At 47.7% G+C, this 23,004-nt stretch overlaps 1 protein-coding gene across 4 annotated transcripts in view; it reads right to left on the bottom strand.

The window, feature by feature from the left end:
* Positions 1 to 22,657, bottom strand: part of AP2A2 (adaptor related protein complex 2 subunit alpha 2) — a 163,722-nt gene extending 141,065 nt beyond the window's left edge. For 2 of the 4 annotated variants that reach the window (XM_075326943.1, XM_075326944.1), the window contains exon 1: positions 22,409 to 22,653. In XM_075326943.1, the coding sequence (XP_075183058.1) occupies positions 22,409 to 22,475 (67 nt within the window). In that variant the 5' untranslated portion in view covers positions 22,476 to 22,653. Of the gene's footprint in view, positions 1 to 22,408 lie in introns of all 4 variants that reach the window. The other 2 variants (XM_075326941.1, XM_075326942.1) reach the window with 2 other exon arrangements.
* Between the last annotated feature and the right edge of the window lie 347 nt (positions 22,658 to 23,004).

The raw sequence follows: 23,004 nt of genomic DNA, 5'->3' as shown, positions 1-23,004 counted from the left end.
TGCACACGAATAATGCAACAAAAGATGCAGCGTGCGCATGAGGCTTTCCTAGAATGATACCAGAAATAATTATATATATGTAGTTTCTCCAGCTGGTGCAGCTTGCACAGATGTGTGACCGTAGGCTGATGCTGTGATCATACTTTCTCTATATCCCATACTTTTAGATTTTTAATTGGGAACAGATAAAGCGAGTGTCTGTCAGCCAGATTGTGCGATTTTAACTGAGATCAGCATAATATATAGCAAAGAGCCTGACTCAAAAAATGTTGCTTTAACCCCAAATTTTTCATTTGTAAAAGGGTACCATACAATATGTTGTATAATTTCTCCTGCGTATGCAGATACCCCCATATGTGGTGCAAAACTACTGTATGAGGTGCACAGTAGGGCTCGGAAGAGAAGGAGCACTATTTGAATTTTGAAGAGCCACTTTGGCTGGAAGAGATTTCGGAAGCCATGCCACAATGGAAATCTCGCGCATGCGCAAGGTTTATTACGGCCGCATCAGTGCGCTTCAGAAGCCGGGTGGACGCTTCCTTGCTTCATTTGGCGCACTGCGCATGACCAGAAACTTAGAAGACGGCTCATGTACACATCTACTGAACGTCTGGTCTTGCACAGTGCCGGGAAGAGCACACCCGGCTTCAAAGTTGCACTGACGCAACCGAAATGAGCCGCGCATGTGCAAGATTTTCAGGAGCTGGTGATTACACTGGCACGTGGAAATGTTATCACAAGTGATAAAATGTGAAAAAAGGCTGAAGAGACTGGGGAACTAACGACCCCTCAACTAATCAAGGACCTAATTAGCATAGGGACAGCGAGGTTTATAAGTTGTTTTTATAAACATTCATATTAGTGAATACGGGGCTGGTTAGGGAGGGAATTTGGGAATACAGGTATCAATGCAGACGGGTTGGAGGGCAGATGGACTTGACAGGTTCCCTTTAAAATTTACAAGGCCCATATCTCTGGAACCATATGGAAGACTTCAGTATAAAAAAAAAAACAAACAAAAAAAAAAAAAAACAGAAGACCCAGGGGAACAGAGGGACAATAACTGGTCCCTTTTGACCTGGTCCGCTTTAATATTTTTAGTGAATGGAATCCAATATTGATAAGCTGATCACATTATTATCAATGCGGCAAGCGCAGGCCAGGGCTAATTAGGTCCTAGATTTAAGAACTATAAATGGTCAGCGGGCACTGCGGCCAGTGAAGGGTCAGCGGGCACTGCGGCCAGTGAAGGTCAGCGGGCACTGCGGCCAGTGAAGGTCAGCGGGCACTGCGGCCAGTGAAGGTCAGCGGGCACTGCGGCCAGTGAAGGTCAGCGGGCACTGCGGCCAGTGAAGGTCAGCGGGCACTGCGGCCAGTGAAGGTCAGCGGGCACTGCGGCCAGTGAAGGTCAGCGGGCACTGCGGCCAGTGAAGGTCAGCGGGCACTGCGGCCAGTGAAGGTCAGCGGGCACTGCGGCCAGTGAAGGTCAGCGGGCACTGCGGCCAGTGAAGGTCAGCGGGCACTGCGGCCAGTGAAGGTCAGCGGGCAGTGGGGCAGCCATGCAGCTCTGCAGTATAGACAATATCCCTGGTGTCTGCATCTCTGCATGGTTCTCCATGTGCTTGCCTGTAAAGTAGGACATGCTGTACTTTATGATCTGATCAGCCCGGCTTCATCAGGGTACAGCAGCCCTGGCAGCAGGTAATGCCAATCAACCATGCAAATGTGGCTCCAGAACAGGTTAATGATATAGTGCTCTCATAAATTACTCCTATTAGACTGCGCACCATATTTTTCTCTGCTGCCAGTGGTTACAGGGGAAATTGGAATGATTTATGAGGATTTATGCAAATATCCCATAATTGTTCTCGTCAGTGGCAGAAGAATGGAGCTGACACGTTTGCTGACTGGTGGATGTAGATTACGTGTTCAGAGTCTATTGTATGGCCGCGGGCTCCTTTATTCTATTCTCGGCCAGATCTTCAGGGTCTCCAGTTACTGCACTGCTGATATGGAGCTATCCAGTCACACCGGGCTAGGTCACTGCACATAGCGCCAACATACAAGCAGCCAAATACACCAGCCTGCTGGAATCCCAAAACTACCCCCCTGATAATGTCCACACCCCACTCATACCACCCATGGAAACATTACTAGCACATCCGGCCACCATGGGAGACAGATTTGGAGACAAGTTGTGACCTTGAACTCTTTGCCATGTTCTTAAAACCAATCCTACCCAAGGGCATCAGCCTGCTGCGTACGAAGACTACTGCTAATCAGTAATATTCCTGCTACAAAGGGGTCTACTTGTGTCAACATAACATCCAGAGAAGGTCAGGACCCAGGCCTCACAGCAGGACGTTGCCCGGAGCACCACATTTTCTCCACCAGCCTGTCTTCTCATAGTGGTACCATTACGTCTCCAAGAAATCGTAAATGTACATGGCTGTCCATGTACAGAGAAACTCAGATTTATCACTCCAGGCCACCATCATTCATCAGTGGCCAAGTTGTGATGCACACGTCATGGGCTATTCAGTAAATAACTGGGTCATCATGGGTCTACAGTAAATGAAGCTGTGATATACCACGTGGTCTAAAGCTTCAGTAATATCATAGCCAATTAGTGCATCTGTGGGACTGGACCAGACATGGGGACCACTGAGCCGTGGGCTTTCTGAGCCCATCGCTGGTTCACCAGTTGTCTTTCCTTTGGCCACTTTTGGTAGGAAATATCCACTGCAGAGCTGGAACAGCCCAAAAAACCTGCAACTGACCTCGTCATCTAACCATCACAATGTGGCCCATGTCGGGTCACATTTCCATGTGCAAAAGTGCTGCATTTCTTCTGCTTTTTATTGCACTGACTACACCAAAATACATATTTGAAGTCCACACTGATTCTTTTTTGGGTTATTTACTTTATGCAATTTATTCTTTATGGTGCAAAATTTAGGTAGCACTTTTTTTTTTTTTTTTTTTTTTAGTGCAAGATATTGAGATTCCGCTCTAAATCAGGACCCGTCACCAGGGAAAAGGTGAACAGTTCTGGCTCACTTTATGCCCACTGCTCCCCTGAGGATTGTTCTTTTGTCTTGTTAAATCCATTTATACAGTACCAGAGATATGGGGCAATTTTATTTATTGCTAATTTTTATGGTCTTTACTTACGGGACATGACTCAGATCCACTGGAGGATGTAGCAATAAGCTACTCTTCAGAATTACCCTATGGTGTAGGGCATTAAAATTATCTTTAAGTAAAAAATTAAAAAAAAAAAAAACAAACAAAAAAAAAAAAACAAACACACAACTCACTGGAACCTTATGGCAGATTTAAGGGAGGTTGTCCACTAATTACAATGGTGGCCTATCATTAGGATAGGTCATCAATGTCTGATCGGCCGGGGTTAGACACCCCACATCCCACCAATGAGCTTTTCTAGGTGCTAGCGGTGGCTGGAAACGCTCATTTTCAAAGCTTCCCCGTCTTCTGATAGCGGCGGGTACTGCACATCTGCCTGTTATTGATTTGAATGGGTTGCACATGTGCAGTACCCAGCCAGAGCCACTACCAGTTGACGGGGCAGCTCAGGAAATAGGCTGATCGGCGAGGGTTCAGGGTGTCGGCCACCGTCTGATCAGACATTGATGACCTATCCTAAGGATACACCAAAGTAAAAGTAGTGGACAACCTCATAAAAAAAAATATATATATATATATATATATATATATATATATATATATATATATATATATATATATATATATATATATATATATATATATATATATATATATATATATATATATATATTTTTTTATGAGGTTGTCCACTACTTTTACTTTGGTGTATATATATATATATACACACAGTGGAACCTTGGATTAAGAGTAACTTGGTTTGAGCGCGTTTTGCAAGACAAGCAAAGCTTTTTAAAAATTTGTAACTTGGTTTAAGAGCAATGCTTTGTAATAAGAGCAAATACTCACTGTGCACACTTCCGGTTCCGTCCTTTCTCCGCGCTCTGACAGTAACTTTCTGTCCATATGTACTGTTTACTGTATACATTTGCACATTACAGTATATAATATACACCATTTCTATCAATTTGCATTTGTGGATATAGTATTGTACTTTCTTTCTGATAACCAGTACAGCACATTGCTTATACTGTACCTCCCCGCACACCAACAACTCTACGGTAAGCTAATCTGCAGTTTAATTTGTATTATACATTTTTTTACTGTGCTGTATAGTATTTTGTATTAGTGTACTTTAATATATGTTATATGAACACTACATTATTTTATATTACTGTAATAAGTTTATATACATACAGTAAATATTTTTGGGTTGTGGAACAAATTGTCTGAATTTCAATTATATCCTATGGGTAAATTTGCTTTGATATAAGAGTAACTTGGTTTAAGAGCTCAGTCCCGGAACCAATTATGCTCGTAATCCAAGGTTTCACTGTAATAATAAATAGTATTCAGGAGAGCAGAAGGAATAAGAAAAGAAAACACTGGACATTTGACTCCGTTGCACATTCTCTTTGAAAAAATACAATGTAATTGCAATTTTTTTTTGTCTCCTTATAGAAACAAAAAAGGGAGAAAAAAAAAAATCTTTAAAATCATTGTGGGTGGGAGTTTTCATGACATCACATCCACTTTTCTTGTCCTGCAAAATTTGCACAAAAACACGAAAAATGTACTGGAAAAAAAACGCAACATTTAGCATAATAGGGATCATGGCCTCAATCATTCCAATCCCTATACTTGCCCGTTTACCCTGCTTCCAACACTAAACTTCAAGAACCGACTGTTTTCCTTCTCAAACCCCACCGTACAGTATTCGCCATTTTCAGCCATCCACAATCTGTAGTGTACGGCTATATGTGGTTTTACAGCGGATCAGGCACTAAATCTATAAATACAGAAGACATGATATACATGAGTGCAGATTCGGACGGCTATAGGTCCATACTGTACCTCTGTGGGCCACAAATCTTATATGGGGGTGTACTGATATTGTCCCTTACCGATTCACACATTTCATTTTAGGGGTTGTCTCAGCTTATTAAAATTGGAAAAATTGAAAAATGCTTGTAAGAAACTAGAGACTTGACAATGTATCATCCTCTGTGCTCAAAAACAGAAAGGGGTTCAGCTTCGATGCAAGGATGCGTTACCGGCCACCTCAAAAGGGGTTCAGCTCCGATGCAAGGATGCGTTACCGGCCACCTCAAAAGGGGTTCAGCTTCGATGCAAGGATGCGTTACCGGCCACCTCAAAAGGGGTTCAGCTTCGATGCAAGGATGCGTTACCGGCCACCTCAAAAGGGGTTCAGCTTCGATGCAAGGATGCGTTACCGGCCACCTCAAAAGGGGTTCAGCTTCGATGCAAGGATGCGTTACCGGCCACCTCAAAAGGGGTTCAGCTTCGATGCAAGGATGAGTTACCGGCCACCTCAAAAGGGGTTCAGCTTCCATGCAAGGATGAGTTACCGGCCACCTCAAAAGGGGTTCAGCTTCAATGCAAGGATGAGTTACCGGCCACCTCAAAAGGGGTTCAGCTTCGATGCAAGAATGAGTTACCGGCCACCTCAAAAGGGGATCAGCTTCAATGCAAGGATGCGTTACCGGTCACCTTAAAAAGGGGTTGAGCTTCGATGCAAGGATGAGTTACCAGCCACCTCAAAAGGGGTTCAGCTTCGATGCAAAGATGCGTTACCAGCCACCTCAAAAGGGGTTCAGCTTCGATGCAAGAATGAGTTACCGGCCACCTCAAAAGGGGTTCCGCTTCGATGCAAGGATGAGTTACCAGCCACCTTAAAAAGGGGTTGAGCTTCGATGCAAGGATGCGCTAACATGCAAAATGGGAAGTAACGCTCTGAAATCGGCTTGATCTGGGGGTCCTGCGCCCTCCGATGCTCCAGAGACCCAGTGATCTCCACTTTCAGCATTGGAGAGCGATCATCAAGCTAAGGGCAAGACGACCCCATTACACAGGAAAATAAAGCTGTCCCATCTCGCGAAATTACGGAGCCAATATTCCGCCTCTGGCAGATAATATGGAGTCGTATAGCAGCACCATGCAGAGGCCACATGATGATGGAATCAAAGTAACAATGGAAAGTTGGATTTTCTCGAATATTTGGGCATATGTGGGAGCTGCTATGAGAACCTAAAGGATTAGAGTTGGGTCACACCGCTAAAAGCAAGACAACCTATCCCAATAACACATCTAAATAGGTAAAAGAAGCAATTTACCAACAAAAATGTAAAAAAAAAAAAAAAAAAAGACGCAAGGCTCTGGAAGGTCAAGGTCTGGCCTGGAAGACTGCCAGGTTTTTGAAGGCCGGAGCTTGGTCCTCACACAGACAGGCGTCAGGTCAGCGAGGATATAATGCAGAGGTTTAGGTTCTCTAATCTGGGATTACAACATGCTTCATGAGTCAGAATATTTAATGGAACAGAAAGGCCTTGTTACACCAGCGTTGTGTTATACACTCTGCTCCGACTACAGAGAGGTGTGGGGGACACCCCATAAGTGAACCATCAAAATCTGCTGTCACGAGTCATCAACCCTGTATCAACCCCATAATGACCAGATTTAGGGTATGTGCGCACTAGACGTTTTTCACGCTGCGTTTTTATGTGCGTTTTTGTCTAAAAAAAACGCACCCGCGGCTAAAAAACGCGGCAAAAACGCATGCGTTTTTGCCGCGATTTGGTGCGTTTTTTTGCTGCGTTTTTACTCACTGCGTTTTTAATCAGTGCACAATGCCATTAAAGATTGTTGATGAAAAAAAAAAAGGTCTGATGTCATTTCCTTCTTCAAAATGTTCATTGTATGCAGGAGAGCAGACAGCTGCAGAACTAGTGTATGCAGGAGAGCAGACAGCAGCTGCAGAACTACAAGGCTCAGCATCCTCCATTCACTAGTGTACGCAGGAGAGCAGACAGCAGCTTCAGAACTACAAGTCTCAGCATCCTCCATTCACTAGTGTACGCAGGAGAGCAGACAGCAGCTGCAGAACTACAAGTCTCAGCATCCTCCATTCACTAGTGTACGCAGGAGAGCAGACAGCAGCTGCAGAACTACAAGTCTCAGCATCCTCCATTCACTAGTGTACGCAGGAGAGCAGACAGCAGCTGCAGAACTACAAGTCTTAGCATCCTCCATTCACTAGTGTATGCAGGAGAGCAGACAGCAGCTGCAGAACTACAAGTCTCAGCATCCTCCATTCACTAGTGTATGCAGGAGAGCAGCTGCAGAACTACAAGTCTCAGCATCCTCCATTCACTAGTGTATGCAGGAGAGCAGACAGCAGCTGCAGAACTACAAGTCTCAGCATCCTCCATTCACTAGTGTATGCAGGAGAGCAGACAGCAGCTGCAGAACTACAAGTCTCAGCATCCTCCATTCACTAGTGTATGCAGGAGAGCAGACAGCAGCTGCAGAACTACAAGTCTCAGCATCCTCCATTCACTAGTGTATGCAGGAGAGCAGACAGCAGCTGCAGAACTACAAGTCTCAGCATCCTCCATTCACTAGTGTATGCAGGAGAGCAGACAGCAGCTGCAGAACTACAAGTCTCAGCATCCTCCATTCACTAGTGTATGCAGGAGAGCAGACAGCAGCTGCAGAACCACAAAGCTCAGCATCCTCCATCCAGGACTGTATGCAGTTTTTTGCCCAAAAAGAAAAAAAAAAATGACATGGGCTTCGCCATATTTTTGTATGCTAGCCGGGTACAGCAGGCAGGTACGGGCTGCCCCCAACCCCCAGCTGCCTATTTGTACCCGGCTGGGAACCAAAAATATAGAGAAGCCCTTTTTTTTTAATTATTTCATGAAATAATTAAAAAAAAAAAAATGACGTGGGCTTCGCCTAATTTTTGAGTCCAGCCGGGTACAACTAGGCAGCTGGGGATTGGAATCCACAGTGCAGGGTGCCCATGCTTTCTGGGCACCCCCACTGCGAATTGCAGTCCGCAGCCACCCCAGAAATAAAACACAACACAATTAGTGACTCCATCTTTATTGAAATAAAGAACCCCCCCTCCGCAGTAATCCTGGGTCAGGGTCCCGCGCCGTCCAATCCGGATCCAATATCATCTGATCGGTTTGCTGGAAGGCAAAGCGATCAGATGATGTGTCCGGATCAAGTGCCTGAATCACATCACACATCAGCTGATTGTATAAAAGCCGATTATACAATCAGCAGATGCATCGGTGCAAAAAAAAAAAATAATACTCACTTATGTGCTGTGCTGATTACCGGCAGCTCCTGGAGCGATCGATTGGACAGGAGTCTGATCCCGTCCGATCGCGGCAGGAGCTGCCGGTAATCAGCTGATGAAGTCCCCTGACGGCAGGATCAGCTGATAGCCGGCCGGACACGAAAAAGCCGGCGAGACTACGATCAGCTGATGCGTCAGGTGACTGCATCAGGTGATCAGCGCCAGGTTCTGCAAGCAAGGTCCTGCCCCGGGGAGACTGCACACAGCCAGAGCGGCGGTACCGGGAGGAGATGGGAGCGGGCATGGCACCCGGACCCTGCAGACAGGTGAGTATATATGACTTTTTTTTTTCTACTGTTCACTTTGGTTTTCGCCGCTGCCTCCACCTCCCGCCCAGACATGGCGCCGCACGGAGCTGACATGCACAGGACGGGAGGTGGAAGCAGCGGTGACGGTACCGGGAGGATTCATGCTTCTGTGTTTACCAACAGAAGGAATCCTCTTCCTGTACACGTCACTGTAGTACCCACCCCTTGCGTTTATAGCTGCGTTTTTAGTCATAGAAACGCGGCTATATGCGTTTTTCATTGCGTTTTTAACATCTCATTGAATTCAATGAGTGAAAAACGCAGTGGAAAACGCAGAAATAATTGACATGCTGCGTTTTTGTGGTCACCACAAAAACGCAGCTAAAAAAAAAACGCTGTGTGAGGACAGCACTTCTGAAAACCCATTGACATTGCTGGGGAAGCAATGCCACTGCGTTTTCAGCACAAAAACGCGGTAAAAAACGCCGCTAAAAACGCGGCAAAAACGCGTAGTGCGCACAAGGCCTTAGACTGTAGGGAATGGTAGTAATGGGATCCTATTCACAAAAGGGAGTGAAAAATAAAGGCATGTCCTGAAAACTGCACTGATGCAGTGAAGGATTTGCAGGAATTTTCCTCTTAAAAGGAGTTGTCCAGTTTCAACTCTTTTTAACCCATAGGCTCAACGATGTTTAAAAGGGAACCTGTCACCACTTTTTTGGCGTATAAACTGCAGCCACCAACACTGGGCTCCTATATACAGCATTCTAACATGCTGTATATAAGAGCCCAGGCCACTGTGAGAACATAAAAAAAAAACACTTTATAATACTTACCTAACGGTAAGAAACGCCAAAAAAGTGGTGACAGGTTCCCCTTAAACAGTTTTACTGACTGAGGAGCTGGCTGTGGACTAAAGACTATTGGACAAACAGATGTAGAGTGGAGCCCCCCTCCCCCCCCCCCCCCCCCCCGCTGTAAGGGATTTGGACTTTGCATGGCACCGGTTACATTAATCTTATTGTTGTGTTGTTTGATTGTCAGGTTAAGGTGCACAATTTGAAGGGGGAAGGGGTTGTAAAGGTGTGTATCCTAGTTGGCCTCCATGGACTAATGTAGTCAGGCCTGCAGTAGGATTAATTGTCCTGCATCTAGTGGGGGATTGTGTGTATTGTTCCCCACTGCATGGGGCCCCCGGTACACAAACCTGCTGACTGGCAGGAGACTGCCCTCCTTCATACTTTGAGTTCCATGAAAAAAAATGTCTAAAGAGATTGGGCTTGGTGCGAATTTCTGCCCATGCAGGGAGCTGATCTCAGGAAACTGAGGACAATAAGCCACATGTTTGGTCAGCGAGGGAAGATATGTTGTTGTGGCCAGGTCCTGGTGCCATGAACGAACTAAGGACTATTGTTGATACCCGTCGTTTGTTATAAACAATAGTCCTTAGGATGATTCCGGAATCCAGTCTTCTGGATTTCAGAAACCATCCTAAAGACTATTGTTGACATCCATCGTCTCAAGGAGCATAAGGACTATTGTAAATATATACTGTTGCACGGTTAACCTGCCTAAATGATTAATACAACCCACGACCTCAGATCTTCACCCTTAGCTTTTCCAAATCCAGTTATGGCCACAGTCTTTGATTAGCTGCAGTGAAGACAACACTGCAGTCAATCCTTGAGCTTGTTCTCCCTACATCAAAGCAGAGTAACTGAGCTCAGTGATTGACTGCAGTGCTTGACGATGTGACATCACAGCCATAGCCAAAACACAGGAGCAGCAACGGAGAGGCAGGGCTAAAGATGGTTGTAACGGGATAACCTCTTTAATTGAATGCAAGGAGGGGTAAAACTGCTGTGAAATTAAAAGAAATCGTTCAGAAGGTTTTTCCCATTAAATGTGAGAGAGAAGCATAATGTAGGGGCAGAGACCCTGATTCCTGGGATGTTTCACTTACTGGGTGCAGTTTTGATAAAATCCCTGTTTTCTCTGCTGTAGATGTAGTAGGGGTATGTATATCCCCACCAACACCCATGAGCAGCTGCAACTTGTGTACACTGAATTGTCAGCAAACTGCCAATCAGTGATGGAGGCGGGGTTACACAGACTAGCCTGACTGCCATGCACGTGACATTTAGTCCTGCTATGATAGTCTCCTACTGATAAAGCACATACCATTCAAAGTACAGCAAGCCTAATTTCTAGATGGGATGGCCAGTTATTTCACTACTTTTACAGCGCAATTGTCATAAGAGAATTTCATTACACGAGGGCTCTTGGCACCAATAAGTATCCTCATATCACAATGTTATACATCTGTAGATAGAAACTCAGAAATCCAAAATAAAAAACTGTTTTAACCAGTAGAGTGGGATCATCATCAGGAATAAATCAAGCGTACAGGACATTACAGGCCTTACAACAGAACAAATACATTTCTACAGAACAGCTAATTATGCTCAATGTATCCCCTCCAGACAGATGACACATCATGGATGAAAAGGTTTCTCCATGATATACACATACATACACATCATAAGGAGTCACCGTGTCTAAGGACACTATGACCGAGTAAAGGCAACGTTAAGCCCGATTATTTTGATTATTTTTTTGCCAAAAAACAAGTAAAATAAAAAATTATGGAAACCGATTAGTTTTTGATGAGAGATCAAAACTACCCCCACAAATCTATGGGCCAATTCATTAAGATATAACGAAGGGCTGCAGGATGATATGTCAAGGTCACGCCACAAAGCGAGAAGGTGGCCTTAATTTTTAATTCATAAAATCAATAGTACGGATGAAAATAAGCAACTATGTAATATATTATATCAGATAAATCTGCTTCTTTCTCTGGTAGAATTGATCAGTCAATATCAGAATTCTCAATTCAAAGGTAAAATCAGTATTCAGCGAAGACTTTCCCATTACTGAGATAGGAGGTGACAGTTGGTGCTGATGAGAGTCTATGACAATAGGAGGAGCTAGAGCCCCCTCCGCCCTCTTCTATATACATAGAATCTCAAGGTGAAGACTTTCCCATTACTCAGATAGGAGATGGCAGTTGGTGCTGATGAGATTCTAGGACAAGAGGAGCTAAAATCACAGCTCCACCCCCTCCTCCCTCTTCTATCCACACAGGAGAAGGCAGTTGGTGCTGATGAGATTCTAGGACGGGAGGAGCTAGAGGCAGAGGGAGGAGCTAAAGTCACAGCTCCACCCCCTCCTCCCTCTTCTATCCACACAGGAGATGGCAGTTGGTGCTGATGAGATTCTAGGATGGGAGGAGCTAGAGTAAGAGCTCCATCCTCTCCTATCCACATAGGAGATGGCAGTTGGTGCTGATGAGATTCTAAGATAATGGGACAAGCTAATCAGAGCTCCACACCCTCCTATCTACATAAGAGATGGCAGTTGGTGCTGAGATTTTAGGATGATGGGAGGAGCTAGTCAGAGCGCCACTCCCTCCTCCCTCTTCTATCTACATAGGAGATGGCAGTTGGTGCTGATGAGATTCTATGATGGGAGGAGCTGAAGGCAGAGGGAGGAGCTAGTAAGAGCTCCGCTCCCTCTTCTATCTACATAGAAATAGGAAAGTCTTTACCATGAGATTCTAAGAAAGGAGATGGCAGCTGGTGCAGATGAGATTCTATGATGGGAGGAGGAGCTAGTCAAAGCTCGGCCCCTACTCACTCTTCTATCTACATAGAATCTCATCAGCACCAACTGCCATGTAGATAGAAGAGTGAGGGGCAGAGCTTTGACTAGCTCCTCCTCCCATCATAGAATCTCATCTGCACTAACGGCCATCTCCTATCTCAGTAAAGTCTTCCCTGAAAACAGAATTCTCAGAATTGAGAATTCTGATAATGACTGATCAATTCCGGCAGAGAAAGAAGCAGATTTGTGTGATAAGATAATTACAGAGTTGCCTTTTTTCATGGGCATTGTTAAGGGGTGCTTCACACACAGCGAGATCGCTGCTGAGTCACATTTTTTGTGATGCAGCAGTGACCTCATTAGCGATCTCGCTGTGTGTGACACTGAGCAGCGATCTGGCCCCTGCTGTGAGATCGCTGCTCGTTACACACAGTGCTGGTTCGTTTTTTTATTGTTGCTCTAGCGCTGATAAGCACACATCGCTGTGTGTGACAGCGAGAGAGCAACAATCCTGAATGTGCAGGCAGCAGGAGCCGGCGTCTGACAGCTGCGGTAAGCTGTAACCAAGGTAAACATCGGGTAACCAAGGTGTTACCCGATATTTACCTTCGTTACCAGCCTCCACCGCTCTCACGCTGCCAGCGCCGGCTCCCAGCTCTCTGCACATGTGGCTGCAGTACACATCGGGTAATTAACCCGATGTGTACTGTAGCTAGGAGAGCAAGGAGCCAGCGTTAAGCAGTGTGTGCAGCTCCCTGCTCTCTGCACATGTAGCGACGTTATGATCGCTGCTGCGTCTGATGTGTTTGACAGCTAAGCAGCGATCATAACAGCGACTTACTAGGTCGCTGTTACGTCACAGAAAATGGTGACGTAACAGCGACGTCGTTGTCGCTTAGTGTGAACCCAGCTTAAGTTACAAAATAATTAAAAAAAACAACGGTGTCCGCTTTACTGAATCTATCATGTCTTCACAGTGGTGTGAAGCCACAAATGCTGTCAGTCGGGGACTGAAGTAAATGCCAGGACTTTTCCTGGAGTCAACGAGCAGGGGCAGCCATGCCCTGTCCCAGGTCCTCCAATTTTGGAGGAGCTAATTCAAACTGGCACGAAAACACCAACAGATGCAACATATTTCAACCTTTTGAAGCGTTTTGTCAGTTTTCTGGTGTAAAATCTTTGATACATTGGCCATGAAAATCACAGATACAAGAGATTAAGTTTTTTTCCCACATTCCTAGAGAAAAAAAAAAACAAAAATGAAAATCTTAATGAATCTTCAACGCCAAAGAGGGTATGAAATCTGACGAGCGATTGTAGCGTTTTTGCCACTTTAACCAGTTTTTGTGCTGGATACAATGGTGGATAGTGGTGATCGGCTCCACCGAGTCTGTAGAGACTTAATTAAGCCAAATTTAGACACTCCTATTCCACCCAGCGCTCTGCACATCTCATCTCTACGCTCCCACCACCGATCTGCCCTGAGACTAGCAGTCCTCCTGTGCACAGCTGATCTGCGTTGCTGCTGTGTAAGTGATAACAGGTCACTTATTTGAATTTAGGTTTAATTTTTTTTCTGCATTTTTTCCCCTTGTTTGCACAGCCTTTCGACATTCGTACTGATTACCGTTGTAGCCGTAGTCAATTTATACTGCAGTATTTTTTCCTGTAATTTTTTTTTTTTTTAAATAACAGTTTTGGTGCAAATTGACTGAATTTATACTACAGGCATTAATTTACTAATAAGTTACAGTTGGGGTCCCCTTTAGTCAGATTTTTTGTGTTTTTTTTATTGACTTTGCTTAGTAAGTTATACCTAGCATACATTCGCTTTGTGTCAAATTAGAGTATTTTTCCTTACACGTTACTACATTTTTATCTTTATATTCTGTTCTTTCCTTTTTGTTATTGCCTCTTTTCTTTCTTCCATGGTAACATTTTAAATTTAAACTTCCATTCCATGGAAAATAAACACCCACGGTGGCGCCCCTGGAGGGCGGATCAGGCAATACACACCATTAGTCATCCCCTGTGGAAGTTGCTGTCCAAAAAATTTGGAGCCTGGAATTCCAGTGCGGACCACAAAAAAAAAAAAAAAAAAAAAAAGAAAAAAAAAAAAACACAAGTCGCTCGCCTTACAGAAATTATCTATTTTCAAAGTTTTGGGGTTTGTTTTTTTTTTTAACGATTTTGTAAATTTTAATGGCAGCCCAGAATAATTGATATATCCACTAATGTATTACCCAAAAACAGCATCATTCGCTACTTTGACCCCCTTAGATGCATTGGAGAATGTGGAGGAAATCCGTCAAAGCTTTGGTGCCAAATGTAAAAAAAAAAAATAAATTTACATATATATATATATATATATATATATATATATATATATATATATATATATATATATATATATATATATATAATTTTTTTTTTTTTGGAGTCTCCATATTTTTGTGCTGCATCACTTTGCCAGGTAAAAGAAAAAAAAAAAAATTGACTTCTGGCGTTCTCTTGCAATTCTGGCCCCAGCTCTGACAAGGTGGGCAGAGTTGGTGGCAAGACGGGGGAATGACGACCCCCCGCTCATCAAATTCATGGCATGCAGTGGTATTTGCTACACCACAAATCTTATTCCAGCAGATTAATGAATCATGAGTATCCGCTCCAAAATCCCATCCCCTCATCAAGACAGGAGAGGGAATTGCCCCCTATAACTTTTGGGGGCCTTGAAGAAGCCAGAGATTAAATAGAATTGGAGCACTGCTTTTTTTTTTTAAACAACACTCCAATAATCTGCATGGTTATGACTCAAACGCATTTTGAGGCAATCCTGCATTTTTTGCATTGAAATGACACTGTGCACCCCACGTTGACCCCTACGTATAACAATCTAGTCAACATTGGGCCAGTCCCTGTCACTTTTGCACCAAATATGCTGACTACTACATCTCTCAAAAGACATCGGCACAGATAAGGCCCTGATCCATTTCCAAGGCGACTTGAAGGGGCTTTGCCCTTTAAAAATATATTGCCCCAAATGATTGTATACATTTAAAATGAACAGCGCAGATACTCATCTTCCCCGGGTCCAGCGCCGGTTTCTCCACTGTTACTCCAGTCTCTGTATATGGACTGAAGTGATGATGTCGACTGAAGTACCATGTGCAAAAAAACAGAATAGCTTTCATAGATCGCTAATAGGCAACTACTGAGGAAGGGCAGGGCCCAATGTAGTGAGGACATGATGATCAACTGCAAGTACAAGGGATGTCCATAATACATGGGAATGGTAGCATGCCAACCCCTCTACAAGGTACTGCTACACAGACCCCATACAGACGTGTGTAGGAAGTGCCCAAGGTACCATCATGTTGATGTGTGTACTAAGTCCAGGGCACTATCCATGTAGACGTGTGTACTAGGTGTGAACAGGTGCACACTGAAAATTCAACAAAGTTACAAAAATGTGTACAGCAGCACACTGAAAAGCTAATATGGAAACACTGAATATATGCATTTTGGCACTGCATTACTGCTATTGGAAAGATCCGCCTTGTCGTTGGCTGTTGGGCTTACACAAATTGGCCAAGTTGTAGACTAAGTATCTCATTTTTTCCCAATAGCAGTAATGCAGTGCCAACATTCCTATATTCAATGTTTGCATATTTTAGCTTTTTAGAGTGCTGCTGTATATATTTTTGTAACGTTGTTGAATTTTCAGTGTGCACCTGTTCACACCTAGAGGTTGTGCAGGTCATTCTTTTTATATTAATACTGACCACGTTACCACATTAAGTTAGACAAGAGAAAAATCCCATACAAAATTATCCAGCATTCCTCTATATCAATTCATTGAGCAATGTCTCATTATTTCTGCTGTTCCTGTACCATAGGGGGCTTTACAAATGTGAAAAGGTGTTCAAAAAGCAAAATCTACAAAATAAAAATGGCTCCCCTCCTCTTCTGAGCTCTGTGGTGAGAGCAAATAGCATTGTCCTTCCACTTATATGTGATAAGCCACTTAATTTCTGGGGTGTCCGTCTCCAGTGGGATGGAAGATATTGGGAAATTAAATGACATTACTGAAGAAACACTTTCATTTTCATATCCTTGGCACATTCATTTCAACAAACTGTGTTTCTGGACATCTTGACCCCAAAAATCAAGATATTGAGCCGTGTAGTTTTGTTTAATGGGGGGTCACTTAGATTTGTTGCTCTTCCAGTGGTCACTAGGTAGTCCTCAGTAACCAGATCACGAGCCTGCAAACCTCTCTAGCACCTTTTTTTGATTAGTAGGCCAGCCAAGACACACACATGACCGTTACACTTTGCCTTAAAAGGGAACTAGACAGCAGGTTCATGATGCCCAAACCACAAGCAGCACGAATCGCACACTGGCTGTATCATTGCAACTTGAATATTTTAACCAGGGGTGGTGCGGTAAGAAGAGGCTGCTTACACTGCTGTCCATCCAGTATAGCTGATCTAATACTAGAGATACCAAGGGAGCTGTGGTAAGAAGAGACTGTTCACACTGCTGTCCATCCTGTCAATCTGATCTAATAAGGCAGATAACCAGGGCAGCTGACGTAAGAAGAGGCTGCTGACACTGTTGTCCACCCTGATTGAATACTGGAGATTCCACGGGTGCTGCTATTACTGCTACCCACCCTATCTGATCTAATAATGGAGCTACAAGGGGTGCTGAGGTAGGAAGAGGCTGCTATTACTGCTACCCTCTTTTCTATCTGATCTAATAATGCAGATACCAGTGGTGCTGAGGTAGGAAGAGGTTGCTATTACTGCTACCCCCGTATCTATCTGATCTAATAATGGAGATACCAGGGGTGCTGAGGTAGGAAGAAGCTGCTATTACTGCTACCCCCCTTTCCTATCTGATCTAATAATGGATATACCAGGGGTGCGGAAGTAGGAAGAAGCTGCTATTACTGCTACCCCCGTTTCTATCTGATCTAATACTAGAGATACCAGTGGTGCTTAAGTAAAAAGAGGTCACTCACACTGCTGTCCATCTGATCCAATACTGGGGGTAGCAAAGTTAAGTTGTATCTATAATTACATAGCTGCAGCATCACTACTTCCAATATATGGACACCTACCTATCTTTACACCATCCCAGTATCACTGCTCAAACTCCTTTGCAGCTGTAACATCTTCCTCTTTTGAGAAAACCTTCTACAAGATTTGAGAGACATCTGTGGGAATGTTTTCTCATTCATTCATACGAACATTTGTGAGGTCAGACACCAATACTGGAGATAACTGGGCTCACAATCTTCTTGGATGGAGCGGAGATCCGAGCTCTATGAATCCGGTCATGTTCGTCCACACCCACCAATGTCTTTATGGACTCGTGCATTGAGCACAGTCCTGGGGAGTAGAAGTGGGTCTGATCCAAACTGTTCCCACAAAGTTGGAAGCTACAATTGTCAAAAATGTTTTGTATGCTAAAGTTGTACGATCATCCTTCACTGGAATTAAGGGGCAGAGGTCAATTCCTGAAAAACTAGCCCATAGAATTATACCTCCTTCATCAAACTTTACATCTGCCAATGCGGTCGGGCAGGTGACGTACAGCTGCCAATTACCAAAACCAGACTCCTCCATCAGTCACCAGATAAAGAAGTGTGATCCGTCACTGCCTGGTCCAGAGGTGGTGCGCTTGGTGATGTAAGGCTGCATGCAGTTGCCCCGACATGAAGCTCCTAACGGGGACACAGTTTTGTACTGACGTTAAATGTCAAAGGGGGTGAACTCTGGAGATTGACGCTGACTTTCCACCCAGGAACTTGGTGACCCGGGTGATCTCCACTTCGTGGCTGAGTTACTGCAGTTCATTCCACTTCCCAATACTATTAGTGACAGGTGATGGGGAAGATTTAGGAGGCAAGAAATGTCATGAAGGCCCTTGTTACCCTGGTGGCTCCAATTAAAGCATGGGATCAGTAAAGGGCACTTTACACGCTGCGATATCGCTATCGATATAGCTAGCGAGCGTACCCGCCCCCGTCGGTTGTGCGTCACGGGCAAATCGCTGCCCGTGGCGCACAACATCGCTAATATCCGTCACATGGACATACCTTCCCTGCGACGTCGCTCTGGCCGGCAAACCGCCTCCTTTCTAAGGGGGGGCGGTTCGTGCGGCGTCACAGCGACGTCACACGGCAGCCGTCCAATAGAAGCGGAGGGGCGGAGATGAGCGGGCCGAATATCTCACCCACCCACTTCCTTCCACATTGCCGGTGGACACAGGTAAGATGTACGTCGTTCCTGCGGTGTCGCACATAGCGATGTGTGATGCCGCAGGAACGACGAACAACCAGCGGCATGCACCACCAACGATATTATGAAAAGGAGCGACGTGTCAACGATTTTTGACGTTTTTGCGATCGTAGATCGTCGCTCCTAGCTGTCACACGCTGCGATGTCGCTAACGACGCCGGGTGTACGTCACAAACACCATGACCCCGATGATATATCGTTAGCAATGTCGCAGAGTGTAAAGCACCCTTAAGCTCTGCACCACCAGCCGTTCTGTCGCATGTTAGTAAAGGCAGACTGCATGTTGAGGGGCCGCAGGTCCTAGCCCGGGGATCGAGGGGCCGCAGGTCCTAGCCCGGGGATCGAGGGGCCGCAGGTCCTAGCCCGGGGATCGAGGGGCCGCAGGTCCTAGCCCGGGGATCGAGGGGCCGCAGGTCCTAGCCCGGGGATCGAGGGGCCGCAGGTCCTAGCCCGGGGATCGAGGGGCCGCAGGTCCTAGCCCGGGGATCGAGGGGCCGCAGGTCCTAGCCCGGGGATCGAGGGGCCGCAGGTCCTAGCCCGGGGATCGAGGGGCCGCAGGTCCTAGCCCGGGGATCGAGGGGCCGCAGGTCCTAGCCCGGGGATCGAGGGGCCGCAGGTCCTAGCCCGGGGATCGAGGGGCCGCAGGTCCTTCTCTTTAGACCAAAGGGACTGATAAAATTTCTTTAATTAAAACGTATCCCAACATTTTTGTCCATATAGTACCTGTATGCGGGTGTGGCAAACAAGCCTTCAGGTAACACAAATGCCCCCCACTCTGGAGTATCGCCCACTTCCCCAGCTGCAGATACAAGTGATATATGGCTGAAGCAAATGAGGCTGTGTAAATACAGAGCCCATCAGGATGTTATCCATGATTTATGCGTCTTGTGATCATTCACTATTGATTTCCGTACATCCCTGTGTAATTCACAATGCCCGGCCTGCGTTTCACAGAATGACCCCGACATTTCCAGCAGTGGAGCCGGCGCGAGCGATCACACACTGCTGAGAATACTCTACTGTAAATTATTATCCTCACTGTTGGAAATATTACCTTATACCAATACAGCACATAATAACCTGTGTATACAGAGGACGTGCAAATAAAACTATAATCAAAGAACAGATCAGAAAATAAAAGGTTTTATCTTGTGTACACAGCACTCACCAAACCAGAGCGCCTATAGGAATATCTGCACAGTACCCTCATCATGGCCCCTACATCCAACCATTCTCCATAGCACTGGGCTGGGGTCACTCTGCACATACCCCGCCCACCGTTCCCAGGGAGTCATCTTCCCACCTGTCCTTCTCTGGGGTCGCCCTCTTCTCCGGGTGTCACCCCCAGCCTGCCCTTCCCCGGGTGTCACCTCCTTCTCTGGGGTCGCCCTCTTCTCCGGGTGTCACCCCAGCTTGCCCTTCTCTGGGATCACCACCCAATCTGCCCTTCCTTCTCTGAGCACACTCTTCTCAGGGTATCTCCCCCCTCTCTGGGGTGGGGGGGGGGGGAGGTCACCCCTTTCTCAGGGGGGTCACCCCCAGCCCTGCCTTTCTCTGAGGTGTCCCCCCCTCTTCAGGGTATCACCCCCCCACCTGCCCTTCTCTGGGGTCACATCCCCTCCTCAGGGTGTCACCCTCCCCCCCACTTGCTTTTCTCTGGGGTCACCCCCCTCCTCAGGGTGTCACCCTCCCCCCACTTGCTTTTCTCTGGGGTCACCCCCCCTCCTCAGGGTGTCACCCTCCCCCCACTTGCTTTTCTCTGGGGTCACCCCCCTCCTCAGGGTGTCACCCTCCCCCCACTTGCTTTTCTCTGGGGTCACCCCCCCTCCTCAGGGTGTCACCCTCCCCCCACTTGCTTTTCTCTGGGGTCACCCCCCTCCTCAGGGTGCCCCCCCACTTGCTTTTCTCTGGGGTCACCCCCCTCCTCAGGGGGTCACCGCCCCCACTTGCTTTTCTCTGGGGTCACCCCCGCCTCCTCAGGGGGTCACACCCGCCTCCTCAGGGTGTCACCCTCCACCTGCCTTTCTCTGGGATCGCCCCACCTTCTCAGGGTGTCACCCCCCCACCTGCCTTTCTCTGGGATTGCCCCACCTTCTCAGGGTGTCACCCCCCACCTGCCTTTCTCTGGGATCGCCCCACCTTCTCAGGGTGTCACCCCCCCCACCTGCCTTTCTCTGGGATCGCCCCACCTTCTCAGGGTGTCACCCCCCCCACCTGCCTTTCTCTGGGATCGCCCCACCTTCTCAGGGTGTCACCCCCCCCACCTGCCTTTCTCTGGGATCGCCCCACCTTCTCAGGGTGTCACCCCCCCCACCTGCCTTTCTCTGGGATCGCCCCACCTTCTCAGGGTGTCACCCCCCCCACCTGCCTTTCTCTGGGATCGCCCCACCTTCTCAGGGTGTCACCCCCCCCACCTGCCTTTCTCTGGGATCGCCCCACCTTCTCAGGGTGTCACCCCCCCCACCTGCCTTTCTCTGGGATCGCCCCACCTTCTCAGGGTGTCACCCCCCCCACCTGCCTTTCTCTGGGATCGCCCCACCTTCTCAGGGTGTCACCCCCCCCCACCTGCCTTTCTCTGGGATCGCCCCACCTTCTCAGGGTGTCACCCCCCCACCTGCCTTTCTCTGGGATCGCCCCACCTTCTCAGGGTGTCACCCCCCCACCTGCCTTTCTCTGGGATCGCCCCACCTTCTCAGGGTGTCACCCCCCCCACCTGCCTTTCTCTGGGATCGCCCCACCTTCTCAGGGTGTCACCCCCCCCACCTGCCTTTCTCTGGGATCGCCCCACCTTCTCAGGGTGTCACCCCCCCCACCTGCCTTTCTCTGGGATCGCCCCACCTTCTCAGGGTGTCACCCCCCCCACCTGCCTTTCTCTGGGATCGCCCCACCTTCTCAGGGTGTCACCCCCCCCACCTGCCTTTCTCTGGGATCGCCCCACCTTCTCAGGGTGTCACCCCCCCACCTGCCTTTCTCTGGGATCGCCCCACCTTCTCAGGGTGTCACCCCCCCACCTGCCTTTCTCTGGGATCGCCCCACCTTCTCAGGGTGTCACCCCCCCACCTGCCTTTCTCTGGGATCGCCCCACCTTCTCAGGGTGTCACCCCCCCACCTGCCTTTCTCTGGGATCGCCCCACCTTCTCAGGGTGTCACCCCCCCCACCTGCCTTTCTCTGGGATCGCCCCACCTTCTCAGGGTGTCACCCCCCCCACCTGCCTTTCTCTGGGATCGCCCCACCTTCTCAGGGTGTCACCCCCCCCACCTGCCTTTCTCTGGGATCGCCCCACCTTCTCAGGGTGTCACCCCCCCACCTGCCTTTCTCTGGGATCGCCCCACCTTCTCAGGGTGTCACCCCCCCACCTGCCTTTCTCTGGGATCGCCCCACCTTCTCAGGGTGTCACCCCCCCACCTGCCTTTCTCTGGGATCGCCCCACCTTCTCAGGGTGTCACCCCCCCACCTGCCTTTCTCTGGGATCGCCCCACCTTCTCAGGGTGTCACCCCCCCCCCACCTGCCTTTCTCTGGGATCGCCCCACCTTCTCAGGGTGTCACCCCCCCCCACCTGCCTTTCTCTGGGATCGCCCCACCTTCTCAGGGTGTCACCCCCCACCTGCCTTTCTCTGGGGTGTCATCCCCTGACCCCTTCTCTGGGGTTACTCCCTCCTGTGGGGTCACTCCTTGTCCTTCTCTGGAGTCATCCCCTGCCCTTCTCCGGGGGTCACACTGGATATTACAATGTAAGTGCCCCCTAATTCCCAGCACCAGCCACATATACAGCACCATAAGAAGAGCGCCCCCTGCCGGCACCAGCGCCACTAACGGTCCCCGCTATGTAATGATGTCTGCTGTATGCGCCCAGCTCTGCCGAATACTCACAGTTCCTGATATCTGAGATAAACACGGCCAGGCCCCGCATCCCGTCTCCCTTGGACACGGCAGGCATCTTCCCCAGAGAGCAGGGGGCAACGCCCGGACCCAACGAGAAACGGAGGAGCCCCGGGCCGGTGCGCCGAGCTGTAACGTGACCGGGTTATGACTGATGCGTCTCCTCCGGCCCGGCGCGCCCCCGACTACACCTCGCTCTGAGAGCAAAACACGGGACCGCGCAGTGAGCCGGAGAGAGCGCGCCCGGGGAAAGCACAGGAAGCGCGGTCACAGCGCCGCCTCCTCAGCTTATATAGAGGGGCGTGGTCCTGGCGTGTACGTCACCTGATTGGACGAATAGCAGCTCGAATATTTACATATCTGCATGTGATTGTGGCGGCTGCGGGAGGGCGTTCAGTGTACGCGGTGCAGTCACCAGGCGGGTGACACTTAAAGGGATTGTCCACCCCTGAACATTAGTCTTACAAAAGCATTCTTAATATTTGCTATAAGAGTGGTGGACTGTCATGTTCCTACCCTGAAGACACCAATCCCCTCAATGTTGTGTAGTGTGAATAGTGTCTGGCGTCTTGTAACTATTGTGCTGG

The sequence above is a fragment of the Anomaloglossus baeobatrachus genome, chromosome 10, assembly GCF_048569485.1.
Source record: "Anomaloglossus baeobatrachus isolate aAnoBae1 chromosome 10, aAnoBae1.hap1, whole genome shotgun sequence".
NCBI classification, from domain to species: domain Eukaryota; kingdom Metazoa; phylum Chordata; class Amphibia; order Anura; family Aromobatidae; genus Anomaloglossus; species Anomaloglossus baeobatrachus.
The sequence above is the reverse complement of the archived record's forward strand: the minus strand, read 5'-3'. Positions and strand labels throughout refer to the sequence as shown.